Raw genomic sequence first — 13,926 nt, forward strand, 5'->3', positions numbered from 1 at the left:
CTTTTATTAATAAAATCACAGACCACTTCTAACTTTGTTGTTTTGTTAGAACACAACAGAATCTGTATATTTCATACAGAGGCTGGAAGTATTCTGGATCAATCCATACACAACAAACAAAGACTTGGTTGTTTATTAGTATCAATTACACCATTCCAATCTCCATTTGCCCATTATTAAATCCCCTGCAGCCCCTAAGACAATTTCCAAACAAAAAAAAACCTGGTACAGAACAAAATGTGCAAGATTTTAAGCCAAATTTTGCTATCTAAACATCCCACGCAGTCCTAATATACAAGCACTGTGATTGATTCCTCTCTGGGTTATCTTATCTCGAGGCCAACTCGGTAAAGTAGAAACAGTTGAAGGACAATTTTATGACGTTATCGTTTTGTTAACAGCCCTCGATAATTGTATTGTCAGTCATCATGTATTTTTCTAGTCAGCTGTCATACTGTTTTTATTAATTTGGTCATTTACCTCTTGCTTAGATAAACACGGGTCTGGACTGTGCCAAGACTGTCCATGAAGAATGGAGGGTGGGTATTACTTTGAGATTACAGGAACAACACCGGGTAAGTTATCAGACTTAATTCCCTCCATAATGACAGAGTGACAACCTTGATATGCTCTTGTGTTTTCATTTTTCATTATTATATATTACTCAAACCTTTCTCCTAACATTTGTCATAGAGAGCAAACCAAAGCTCCCATTGTTGAAACCCTAGACCTAGACAATAAAGTTGCATTCTGGTTTTAATATATGAAACACAGTAGTGGAAAGTACGTTTACTCAAATACCATACTTATGTACAACTTAAAGATATTTTTCTCTGTTTCCCTCGATTATATGTTACCTGTAGCCTACTACACTACATCTAAAGACAAATGTGAAACGTTTTTCCTCCACTACATCGATTTGACAGCTATATAATAATATAATAGTTTATAATGCTATAATAATCATTCAGGAAATATGCTTTTCCCCTTCTTGCCAAGAGTGAAATGAAAAGATTGAAGCCACGCTCATGTTCAGCATTTCCAGATGAAAAATGTTAAACTACCACACAAGAGACTCAAAATGATCGTAATTTAAGGAAAATTACAATTCTTTTAGTCAATTTAACATAAAGTGCTTGACCTATAGGTCGCAATTCAATCCATCCAACACCAATTCCACAAGCTAAATGTATTTCACATACGTCTCTCCCCGAACTGATGGTACATGATGTTTAGTGGTCGACCATTGGTTCATCTACCTGGATGCGTTGCTCATGATGCCATGTGAAATCACGAGGATAAGCAGGATAAGTAAACTCACCTCTTCTGGCACTTGAGGCTGTTTAGCAGCATGTCTGTCTGCGGGCTTATTAAAACTTGGCTCCCTAATGAACATTCGCCCTTGAAGCCTGCTGAGTGCTTAGTGCTGCTCAGGAGACGGGGCTCTGGACACACGGGGCCTCTCTTCCTGCTCCCTACGGAGCGCTTGAGTATAAAACTTAGCTGTACCGGCAGGCCGGGTAGAGTCGTATAAACACTTTTACATTACACTGAACTGGAATGTTAACAAAAGACAGTCCACAGAAGATATTCTTCTTCTTTTTCTGTTGCGGAAATGCATTTTTGTGAGCTGATGGAGAGAACAGTTTTATTGGCTTTGTTTTTTGTTTATACTTTTGTCGTTGTCATCTTGTCATTTTTGCCTTGGGTGATATAAACCCCACTGCTGCGGCATGAGAGAGTGGGAGGAAAAGGCAGTTCCACATGGGCTGAGTGAGACCCTGCATTGCCATGACTTCACACTCCATTGTCAACTTGCCAATTTACATGTGTGTGTGCAGTGGACCCACTTTGGTGTGGTTTAGGCTTGTATACAGTGTTGCACAATAACACATCCATTCTAACAGCTCCCTCAAGGGTGTGATTTATGAGCGGGGCAGCGAATGGGAGTCTTCCAGGAACTAAATCCTATAGTTAACAGACATGGAATTCCAATTTTGGAAAATCTAGACATCCATCTATCCATATTATTTATCTATGACTGTTGAATCTATGTATTTCTTTGAACTACTATATAAAAGCAGTTCAAAGAAATTCCACAAAAGTGCCATGATGAATGGAGCACTTTTCCCTGAACATCTGTCGGAGGCCTTGGTGTCTGTCTGCCTGGGGGCTCTCACAGACAGGTCAGCGCAGTTAGAGAAGTGTCCTCCCTGAACCTCACACGCCTTTTTCTTCCCCTCAGTCCTGTCCCATAGATCTCATGGTCATAACAAGGTTTCATTGATGGCCCTCGTAGTAACTGGACTGAAGTTTGGTCTTTGTTATGTGCTGTGTTGGTGTTACCCTATTGACCCTCGCGTTGGAGGGATCCCCACCCAACACTGGTGACTGATAATTAGCAAAACCCTGTGGCAGAAAACACTTTGATGTCATCTCTGCTAATTGTTGTGTCATCCCCTTGCTCCTTAAAGCTTACTTGCGGTCAGCAGAACGTATGTAATGGCAGGCCAATGGTTTGTTCTGACTAAATGGACTATGGGAAAAAGGTTTAATGGCTTGAAAAATAACACATTTATCATGCTTAATAGGAAGCTATTCAGGTCAAATTGACCTCATGCAGGGGGTTAAATCGCATCATAACTTTCTGGTGTTCAACCATCACTGTTAATTGGGGGAAGTAAAGAAGATTTTTCATTCATCTAACTGTTGCTGAAGGGAACACGTGATTCTCGGCTCACAGCTAACCAAGCATGATGCCCATCCAGCAGGACCAGCAGCTATTAAACATGAACGTTACATGAATACTACTTATAGGAAGAGGAACACTGCTTGAAAACATAACTAGCAATTACTTTGACCTAAACCACGGCACCATACCAAATTGATGTGCTAGAAGGCACGTGTCATTAATGAGTCAACCAGCAAAAGGGGCTTATGCATCATCCATTCCCAGCCGCAAAGGTAAACAGACCTTAACCTGTATTACTCAACAGGCTGCAGTCTAATACCAAAACAACTGACAATCTTAGTAAATCTTTCCTTTATCCTGCGAGTGTTTGGACTGTTGAGTGGGCTAGAGGGATGATTTTCAGTGTCAGTTTCTGTGCTACAACACTGTTTAAGAGACACTCTGTGGGACTATTCAACAGGAAAGATAAAACACTTCCAGCAGTGAATTGAAGCAGACAGAGTTAATAAAACATTCAAATGTAAATGCCAGTGTTTGGGGTCATTAGTCAAATATATTTTACTTTCAACATGATCATTATTATATGCTATTGTGTTGTAAGAGTGACCCTCTGTAGTCAATTAAGCAGTTAAGTGAGTTTTATACAGCATTTTCCTTGCAAGTGTGAACAGTATTTTTAAAGGTCCTGGTTTAAGAATAAAAGCACTTTTATAAGATCTGCATAACACTCGTTAAAGTTAGACATAAAACAAGGAAATAGAGCTAACGTGGCCTCTTAACCTGGTAAAAAAAACAACAACTGGGAATTTGTTTTACAATATGACGAGAGAGACTTCAGTAAATCCTATTGCTCTTTACTGCACCAGTTGCATGCCTGTAAATTGCACACAGCGGGTTATACGGAAAATCATTGGCAGTTCGGTGCCAGACAGTTGGCATTAACTCAGAGGCTCCTGTCTCACCTTTGCCCCAATTTCTGAAATATCCCATCTAATATTACCTCGGCATCATTCACTCACATTGTCTCTTATGAAACTGTGTTGAATAGAGCCATCAGTTAGTACTTTTGGGGAGATAAGTGTGTGGAGCCGTTTTTCCCTGTGGTGGACGGAGGGATGTTGGGTAATTGGAGCAGATATCCATTTCTATCCTCCTGGTAAAGCTGCTAATGTGGAAAATGCTTGACCTTGATTTTCCATGGTCGGTTGGTGGAGACACCGTTAACGGGGATAAAGCTGAACGGCGTGTTGCCATCTATCGCCCCTTCATGATGAATAGCAGTTAAGATGGTCCAGTGAGCCTTGTGGCCAGGTCACTGCCAGGAGGACCAGGAGCCCACAAGGCCCCAGGCCAATGGCTAGAGAGGCACACTGAATTGAGGGTGAGGGGCCAGGAAAATTGAAAGGGAGGGGAGGAGAAGAAAGCTCCGGTTATAAAGCCAGGATGATCTATTGCACTCGTTAACCCCTCCCTCTGCTTTTTCTTTTGTCAATTCTTCAAAGAGCCAAAGAAAACATGGCATCTACATACTCAGAATATAAGAGAGCATGTTACAAAGCGCACAATCTCCATCCCACACTTATTTAGACATTGCCAGTGTTGATTTATGTTGTGATTGATTTCATGGATTTTTAAATGATTTATTCTAATGACTAGAAGGGCTACATCTTTGGGAAATATTTTTTCTGGGAAGTTATGGCAAGTTATTATTTTACCTAATTGGCTGCCAGCATGATCCACCCCTTGAATCCACTCTAGGGGCATTTATCATGCTGTAGTGTGACATCATCCTGTGTATTGTTCATTGGAGAGTCTTTTAAATCAAACTTCAAGAGACAGAAGTACTGCAACACAACATTTGAGGCTGATGTGGTGGATTTAAAAAGCATTAGCAGAATTGAGCCATAGATTTTCAAACCGATCAGAGTTGAAATTGTATTTCAAAAGACCACCAAGGCTGCCATCGACAAACACATTGTAAAGTAATACATTATAAACCCTAAAATGTAATACAAATCCACAGGACTCTTCCCCTTTCTATCTGAATCAGCTGCCTTGATCCAACAAATTTCTCTTTGAGTTGACTGGGGGAGAGAAATGGATGATGATCAAATCTCTTAGTTATACTGCCATGCCGCTTCTCGGATCATATTTCAAATAACACAGATGGTTTACTTTTTGCATTTCTAGTCCCTAGATGGAAGCAGGAGGGTAGCATCTGCCTTTGTGTCTATATAGTCCTTAAATTCCTATCTCGGGAACCAGTGTCCGTTCAAATATTCAGGGAGCAGAGCTATTTAGGGAATCAGCTCCACGGGGGTTCATTTGCCAGTGGATAACTAAAGTTGCCTTGTTTGTTGCACCAGCAGAAAAAACAATCTGTCCTACGTGCCCCTGCTGACTAACCCAAAACATCAGGAAAAAGACAAGAGAATTTACCCCCATCAAATCAGGCAAAAACTCTCCTTTCTACTTTATCTTAAACCTCTCGAAACCATGTTGATAAAATCCCATACTCGTTCAGTAAATTAACTAAACACAAAATATAGACAGATTAATTTAGTCTTCTCCAGGATGGCCTCTAAAATAAGGCTTTACTTCATTTGATGCAGCTTGCATCAGGTTGGTTATTCTACTGCTAGGAGTTCATCTATATTCAATATATTACATATTACAGTAATGTATGATGTATAATGATCTCTGTACAAAAGCCAAAACCGCTTGTTCTCTAGTGAGGCTTTTCAGAGGGGGCTAAAGGGCAATTTGTAAAAAGGAAAGTACTTAATCTAATCTTTGTTACAGTTTTCTTGCAGATGTCCTTTAGTGCTGACATCCCAGGCAGCTTAAAGCCTTTGTTAAATGAACTACTCACACCCATAAATGAGTGAGCCGCTCACTCAGCCGTGAAATAAAGCAGAGTGGATGTAATGCCAGCGCTATGACATGCATCAGAAACATAGCCAATGGTGTTCAAATATGTCTGACTTGAACTTGTTTCTGGATGGATCCACTTTTTGAACACATAGCGTTGGAGTTGATATATGTTCCCCTTACGACAGTAATATATAACAAAGAAGATCCAGGCTTGCATGTACAGTTTGGCTGAAGCCCTCTTTTTTTTCATCCAACACCCATGTAAAGAAAATGTATGAAGCATATCATGAAAGGCGAAGTGGAAGTGCCTGTCTTAAATAACGCCCATGTGACCTACTTCTATTACAGCTGACAGCACCTCATTCATACAAGCTGGGAAAGACCCTGTAGTCCTTGGCCTAAGCACATTACATTTATCCTGTATATCTTCAACTGTTTCCTCTTGTTGCGTGAACGCCTGTTTTATGTACACTGCTCAATAAGCTATGAAGCGCAATGGACTTGATTTTGCTGTAATATTCCTTCTAAAGAAAAGCTGTCATGTTCAATGAAAAACAACCACATTAATAAAGCACATAATTTCAGCTTTTACGAAGTGGTTTTCTGCCAAATGAACCTCTCTTTCTCACGTTTTCCCACAGGTTCTCACTGCTGCCCAGTCTGAACAATGTCAGTATTATGTTAGCTGCCGGGCAAAGAGGAAGGAGTGCTGAGGGCTTTGATACAAATGGCAAAAGGTAGCTAACGAAGAGATTGACGTTCCTTGTTGGTGCTCTCCATTGAAATTCATTACAGAGACCGATTCACATAGATCACTTAAAATTCTGGAGGCGAGGCTAAGAATACTCCGTTGATACTTGCTTTTAATGAGAGCCCTACATTCTGAGTGTAATGATACTGTTTGGCTTTCTAATGGATACACTTGAACTGTGACCCTTCACTCACTCAACAAAGACCATGCAGTCACTTTTAACTAAATGAATGCAAATGTGTCTCTCTTGGGATGTTCACGCTGACAGGTAAGCGTGTAGAATTTGTTCCCATTGGTAGAATTCATTAGAAGTGAGTGTGTGTTCAGTAGCTTCAAAACATTTACCTTGCACGGAAAACCATCTCGGAAATGGAACAATTACAAGCACTAAGTATGGAGACAAATCAAATCCACCTTGAGTTTTCGTCATTAAATATGCATGCAGGTTGTTTGCGTCAGTGTAATTACAAGGCTTGGATGTTGTTATTGTTACTATGACCCTGCTTTGTATAAAACTATGCAGTGTAATGCAGTTATATTTCTGCTCTGCATTTGAACGATGATAGGAGTGGCTTGGTTGTCATGCCAGAGTTTTCAAAGGACTCTTTGTGTGGAAGCGTCGGTTATAGCCAGAGACATCCTCCTGGTATTTATTCTAGAGTTCCTCCAGATGCTGCAAATTGTATCAAATTGGGCCACGTTAAGGCCCACTTTCATAACACAGATAGCTGCTTCACAGACCTTCAGTGGTTCCAATAACCAAAGGGTACTTGTGCCCCATGGGGTATTTCTGCAGTTACCAAAGGGTATGTGACAGATGACTAGCTCAAGTAATTAAGAAAGTTAAGATATGAGTTAAAAACTAAAGTTTGCCAAACAATCCAATGATAACCTTTACAGTTTATTACTGTTTCTTCTTTTTAATACTTTAAACTGTTTATTCTCTACTTTATCTAGCTGGTTTAGACCTCTGATCACTTGATAGTTTTCACAATCTCAAATGCAAACCTTTCGTGTAGGACTGTATCAATCCAGCTAGGTTTGGTTTGAGTTGGCCAATTTTATCGATCAGCTGAAGAGATGTCTTTGAAGAACTAGCAATATGTCTTTCCAGAAAAAAGGACCTGCTTAAAAATATCTTCAGTTGATATTCCCAGCACACTGCAACTCAAATCAAAATCAACCTACACTTATGAATAGCACTACAGGTAAGCAGCAAAATATGTATTTTTTTTACCCCATGAGCTGTTTTGATTTTTAGTGTGTGAAAACAAGTTAGCAAGATAGCAGCAAGTTCTGAGGCTACGCGTAGTTCAGCAGGGCTGCCCCTGGCCCACTTGGGGCCCTAAGTAATGTATGAATAGGTTAAAATGAACTAACATTATTTTAATGAATAGCTGAGATAGATATGTTAGCTAGTTGCCAACCCTAATTTATAAACAGTTGAAATAGCCAGCTAGCGTTAAGTATGCTAATGGTTTAACAGCTATGCTTAAAGGTGGGGTAGGTAATTCACTTCAGAAACACTTTTTGTTATATTCCATGGAATGCTCTTAAACTGTATTACTTACACAGAGAGATGTTGCTGTTTGTTTGCCCACCTGTTAAAGTAATGTATTACAAGGCTGCTGTGCTACATTAGTTTAGCTGATAACACACGCATAGTAACAGTAATGAGCAAATAACTGAGATGCAACAATATACATTTTTTGGTAACTAATCGTGGTTTATAACATCCATTTGAAAATCTTAAATTTGCTTGTGTTGATGACTCGAGTTGATTTGCCAAGCTACAGCCTTACATCGGCCCAACATTTTTAATAACCACCTACAAAACCTTACAGGAAGATACAGAAACGGATTCAGATGCTGACTGAGGCTTTAGCACTGCAACAACAGTTGGTCTGCAGCCAGCTGCTCACTCACAGAGGTCACTGAGCAGATAGCAACCCACACATTTGTGGATTTCACCTTCTCGGATGCTGGGGTCAACTGGCCACGATCTTTTCTTTGGGGGCCGTCGACACCAGCAGGGAAACATGACTGGGGGTGGAGTTAGACTTTCGGACAGTCATAAGACAAATGCAGCCTCCTTCTCGAATTAGATTTCTCATGGGCTGCAAGAGGAGCTGTGGCGCTCAGCCCAAGTATTCACACAGACATGATGTTTCCTTGGTGATCTGACAGGAAAGGAGACAGTCTCTTCTAAGTGTACAATAACCTTTTTTCAAAGTTTCAGTGGTAAATCTAAGAGGTTTGTATAGCCAAGCTATAGAGGAAAGGAGAATGAATGAGCAGACTACCAGTCTTTCTTACCGCTGCTGTTTGTTTTGGATGGCAGTGCAGTGTGTGGTAATGGTGCTCAGGGACCACTCAGAGACAGGCGTGCATCTTGCGGGTTGAATGAGAGGAGCGAGCCAACTCTTTGGGTTGTTTAAGATCTTATGGGAGAAGAGAAATGTGTTGTTTCCAGACAATCGGAGGGAAAGTGATGATGCAGCATGGATGAGAGGGGGAGATGAATGGGATCTGTTACATAACCTGTTTTCCAAGATTTCAGATTGAGTTTGAGATTTCCCATACATTTTACTGCTGGTTTAAACTTTAAAGCATGTCTGTAAACCTGCAAATGGCCACAATGCGCTGTTATTTATAAAAGATGAACCACAGCATTAATTGAACTGTGCTACACACTGTGTTGTGGCAATGTGATAAATTGACACAATTACTCTACACTCAATCAATTCAAGTCATTATAAAAGAGAATGCATTGACTCAAATAATCCAGCAATCAGTGTTGTGGATTCTTCAGGAAAAAAACATCTGGTTTCTGAAGTTTTATGATATTGTAGTAGCATGCCAATTCAAATTTAAATGAAAGGTAACGATTAACGTATGCTGCACTCACGATAATTCCAAAAGTCCTGTTCAAAGGGATCACAGGAAAAGACGCTCAGTAACATGATGTAACTTGGCATAGAAAGTGCGTGTGGGCACATGGACCGAGCGGTGCCGTGAGTGAAGCAACAATACAGCCGACAAGGGGGAGTTTCTTCTTGCAAAGCGCATGCAATCCCTACAAAAATTCCCGGTGACTTCAGATCCAAGGAGGTGGTGATATTCATGGGAGCACGATTCAAACTCTCTCACTTGGAGTACAGCTTCAGCAGCCCTGAAGCCAGCACGCTGCTCTCTTGTGAGCCTCTTTCTCTTGTTTAACATAAACTAAAACAGATGGAATAATGTTTGCCTAAAATAATAGTTTCTCACTGCTGGAAGGAAAGCTTAGAGTTTCTCACTTTGGACTGTAGTTAGGTGCTGATTTGACAACCTGAAGACATTACTGCGCAATCTCTTACCTGGGCATTATGAAGAGGTATCCAGGCTTTTTTCATTCCTGGGAGAGGATGTCGTCTTGCTGAACTCGTGTAGATTAATCAAGGGCTTTTATTTCATTTGCTCACATTTTAGTGGCTCTCAATACAACTGTAACGCGATCTGCCTTTTTACGCGGTACTTTCAAAACGTTGCATGCTGAAAATGGACCTCGCAGGATTTGGTGTTTTGATGCTTTTGGCTGTTGCGCTGGTGCAAATTAGTGACAGTCACAAGGACACAACAGGTGGGAGGAAAGAGGGTGCAGGGGCAGCCCAGGCGGTGTCGAACAAGCAGCAATCCCGGGTGAGGAGTCAAGGTCACTCGCCAAGGGAACCAGAGGACGATGCATCCCCGGAACCATCCAGTGAAACTTCTCCTGGGACCAGCCGGTCAATGACTCTTGTCCGACTTCCCAGGGGCACATCACCCCACGGGGATGGCAGGCACACATCCAAAGCAGGACCGGCTCATGCTGCAGGCGTCTCCCGGGAAGACCCCGTCTCTGCGCCGCGGGATGGTGCGCTGCGCACCGCCAGACACCCGGGCAGCCCGCAGCACAGGAGCGGAGTGAACCGGAGGCAGAGCAGCAAGATCGGCTCTGCCAGCACAAGGAGACTTGTTGGGTAAGAACGGAAGCCAAATACTCTACTATAAAACATGTTTACTTTGCTTTATCAAGCTGTTTAAGCCATTCACGTTCACTCACTGTATGGGCAGAAGTTTTTTAGGAATCTGTGTGACCTATTTTACTGAGTCCATGTGGTTTACTGTAAAGTGGCTGTCGCCCACTAAAGCAGAATATCTCTTCCTGTAATGCAATCCAAGTAATTGTGTAACATATGACCCGCAGAAAAGGGCTTCAAAGTTGTGCTCCATGTCAATACAAAGCCGTGTGGATGGAATGCATTAGGTGAAAGCTGTATATAAATGACTGTAATGTGTGTGTTTAGTTATCAGGGTCATGGCAGGACATGTAATAATAGCTGAGGTTAAACACTGTGCTGATTACTGGGCTGATAGTGGAGGTGTATAATGAGCAGCAAATGTATATGAATATATGAACTATTTTGAGACTAATGCAACACTGCATTATCACCATTTCCTCCCATTACTACACATTACAGCATATTTAAATGAAAGTAGAATGGCTGTAGAGTACTTCAATGTGTGCACCCTTTTATTCTCTTGCCTGTGGCTATATGTAGTGGTTCAACCGGAGCCTTGGCTGGTGAACATTTGCAAATTTGCTTAGTGATCAGAAACACCTGTTTCTCAGATGGCCCTCTGTCAAAGCTGCAAATCCCTATTTTTTTGTCTTTGTTAAACTCAGGACGATGGGTTGTTTCCACATTAAAGCTCTTTTCTTTTTGTGAAATGAACCTTCATGTATCCAGTCCTTTTTGTTCCATAGGGACAAAGCGTGATACACACCAGAGGGAAAAGGGTTTACATAATAATCAGAGGGGGATTTGAATGGCTCACCTTGGGTTGCAGACACTGAAAAACAAACAAAATATCTCTTTTGTGTGTCATAAAATGGGCTCTTGCCTTTAGGAAATTGATTATTTATATGGCCAATTATTGCGGAGGATGATTAAGGCAATTGGTGTGCCATCTGTAGGCATACAAATAATGTGCACTCACCTGCCTTAAACCTAAACATTGATAACATTGGGAATGTTTTCCAGTACTTATATCTGAATTGTATTTACTCTGTCCACAAAATAACTGTGTTTTATTGTGCACTGTCAATATGCCCTGATCCATCACACCTTAAAAATAACATTTCTTAGCCAATCCGTCAACCCGACAGTTGTTCTTATGCATGGTTGAATTGCGTTGCTGTCAATTTAAAGCAATGCATTAAGTAAATTGCTGCCTGTAGTGTTCAATCAGACATGCTTTATTACCTTGCTTGACATTGCCAAAAAAAAAGCATTCTCAAGTGTTGAATGAATTGGCTTCTTTGAGTTTTATAGAAACATAAAGGTGGCGTTACATAACTTCCAGGGAACATTATAGTAGTCTGAACGGTGACACATTGATTCATTAGTTTAAGATGAATCACCCGCCACTTGTTAGAGAAAGTGTTTTCATGACACATTTCCTCTCTGAATTCCCACTCAGATCACTCATTTAGTGGACCCGGAGGCACTGGAAGCACCGGGTTTACTTTTCTCTCCTTTACATACATGTTGACTCAGTATGACTCCCTTCTGTGTGCACCTGTCAGTTGTGGACTGATTGAGATATCTCGGTGGTGAAATTATACCCTGTGCCTCATGTTTGAAATACAAATATAACTATGTGTGAACATGGTTTTATCTTCATTTTAACCTGGGGCAGGATCCTAATTATGTTGTATAACGTTCTCCATTACATACATATATCCCTTGACGGAATTTGAATGTGATGACTGATGTATTTGGCACGGGCCTGGCCTGATGTGTTTGATTTATGACAAAGTTAAGCCTGCCAGAGGGCCCAAAACAACTGCATATTATCCCTGTGACGCCCCAGTAAGACTTGCAGTATCTAATGAGCCCAATCCAACTGAGGTCAATGAGTCAATTCCCGTTATCTTCTCAAATCACCATGAGTCAGACATCCACTTACTGTAATATCTCGTGAAAGGATGACGGGGCACAGATCCTTGCCAGCTCGGTGACTGTTGCCCTCAAGTTGCTCTTGCGGTCTGGTGCTTTTTCATCTATCTCACTGCGATAAATTGACCCATGCTGAATGTGTGGATTAAAGAGTGCAAAGAATGCAGTTCTTACTGTTTAAAACTTGTCATCTCTCATTTGCTCAGTGATTTATAGAAGATGCAGGGTGCTTTTCATGTCCCGTGTGTCTCTCATAATCCCTTCAAGGCTCCGATAACGGTTTTTGTTTTTACTCGACTCGTGCATTACAGAGGGACTTGTGGATCCTCGTTCAGATAGGGTTTCGTGACTTGCCCTGAAATTTTTATCAAATAAAATGCAATTATAGTGTAATCTCTAAAGTGTTCATATCAATAGGAAAGCCACAACGGAATGATCTGTAACTGTAACAGCCTTAGCAACCAGATCAGCTTGTCGTGCAAAGATTTGATGCTATTGCTCCATGGATTATTAAAATGTCCTTGTTATTTATGGAGGCTTGAAGCTGTACCGTCAGTGTCTTAATTCACCTTTTTTTGTATTTGTCTTCCTTTCAGGCCTAATGTCTGTGGAGGTCAGCAGTGCTGCTCAGGCTGGGCTTTGGCACCAGGAACTAATCGCTGCATAAAACGTAAGTAAAAACCTTGATTGTCCTATTTACATTTTAAATAATAATATTTTACTCAACTACGAAATATATCTATTTAATTATTTACATACTAAGGACACACATGGTTGTAAGGTCTGGAAGCAGCACACAAGCACACTGACATGCATTATGTATATTAGAGCTGTCTGAACTAGTAAACTTCTCAGACAGAGGCTTTAGAATCTTATTCACACAGACTGAAAATATAACATAGTAAATGGCCACTAATGACTGTCCTGTCAAGTGGAATAGCCCAATGAACGTTTTCCTAGGGTGTTATTGTCCCCATGCTTTTTCTTTTCATGTTAGATCCCCGCATGGAAATTACCATCATTAGCACTTGGCTCGCTCTATGACAGAAGCCCTTAATTATGGGTGGAACTGCTTCTTCTTTTATTTGACCTCAGCAGTATTGTATATCCTAACTGCCAGATAATTAAAAAATTGACTAAAAGATACTGCGAAGAGAATGAACAATCGACCACTTCTTGAGAAGCAAAATTGGTATAACAGTATCCGTGCCCGCAGAATTCCGACAATCATACTGCAGGTTTTCCACAGATTTTAAACGAACCCAGAGATGCCGCTTTGTTATCCTAACTTAATATTGTCGATCACATTAGAAGCTAAAAAAAACAATGCTAAATTGCGTGGATTGTTGTTTTGGATCACTGCTGAAAACAAAAAATCTGATTTTGGGTCGGAGGACGGGTTCCAATTCAGCACAGAAATGGCTACAGCTTGAACTAAATTTACTCTTTTTATGTGATATTTGAATTTCATGTTTACGACCGCCATTGTTGCTGCAGACTGAAATAACATGTTGGAATTGGAGCTTTTTTAGAGAGAGTTATCTTTACATTTTATGAGTAAAGTAAAACCCACACGGCAGCTGGCATCTATCTATCAATGTAGCAGCTAGCTAGCTATAGGCCTA

The 13,926-nt window shown here is 40.8% G+C and overlaps 1 protein-coding gene across 2 annotated transcripts in view; it reads left to right on the forward strand.

Moving 5' to 3' along the window:
• The first annotated feature begins 9,498 nt into the window (after positions 1–9,498).
• The window catches only part of LOC117478236 (latent-transforming growth factor beta-binding protein 1-like), an 82,327-nt gene continuing 77,899 nt past the window's right edge, over positions 9,499–13,926 (forward strand). For both annotated transcript variants that reach the window (XM_034125210.1, XM_034125217.1), the window contains exons 1-2: positions 9,499–10,318; positions 12,898–12,971. In XM_034125210.1, coding sequence (XP_033981101.1) covers positions 9,849–10,318; positions 12,898–12,971 — 544 coding nt within the window. In that variant the 5' untranslated portion in view covers positions 9,499–9,848. The remainder of the gene's footprint in view (positions 10,319–12,897; positions 12,972–13,926) is intronic.

Source organism: Trematomus bernacchii, unplaced genomic scaffold, assembly GCF_902827165.1.
Source record: "Trematomus bernacchii unplaced genomic scaffold, fTreBer1.1, whole genome shotgun sequence".
Taxonomy (NCBI): domain Eukaryota; kingdom Metazoa; phylum Chordata; class Actinopteri; order Perciformes; family Nototheniidae; genus Trematomus; species Trematomus bernacchii.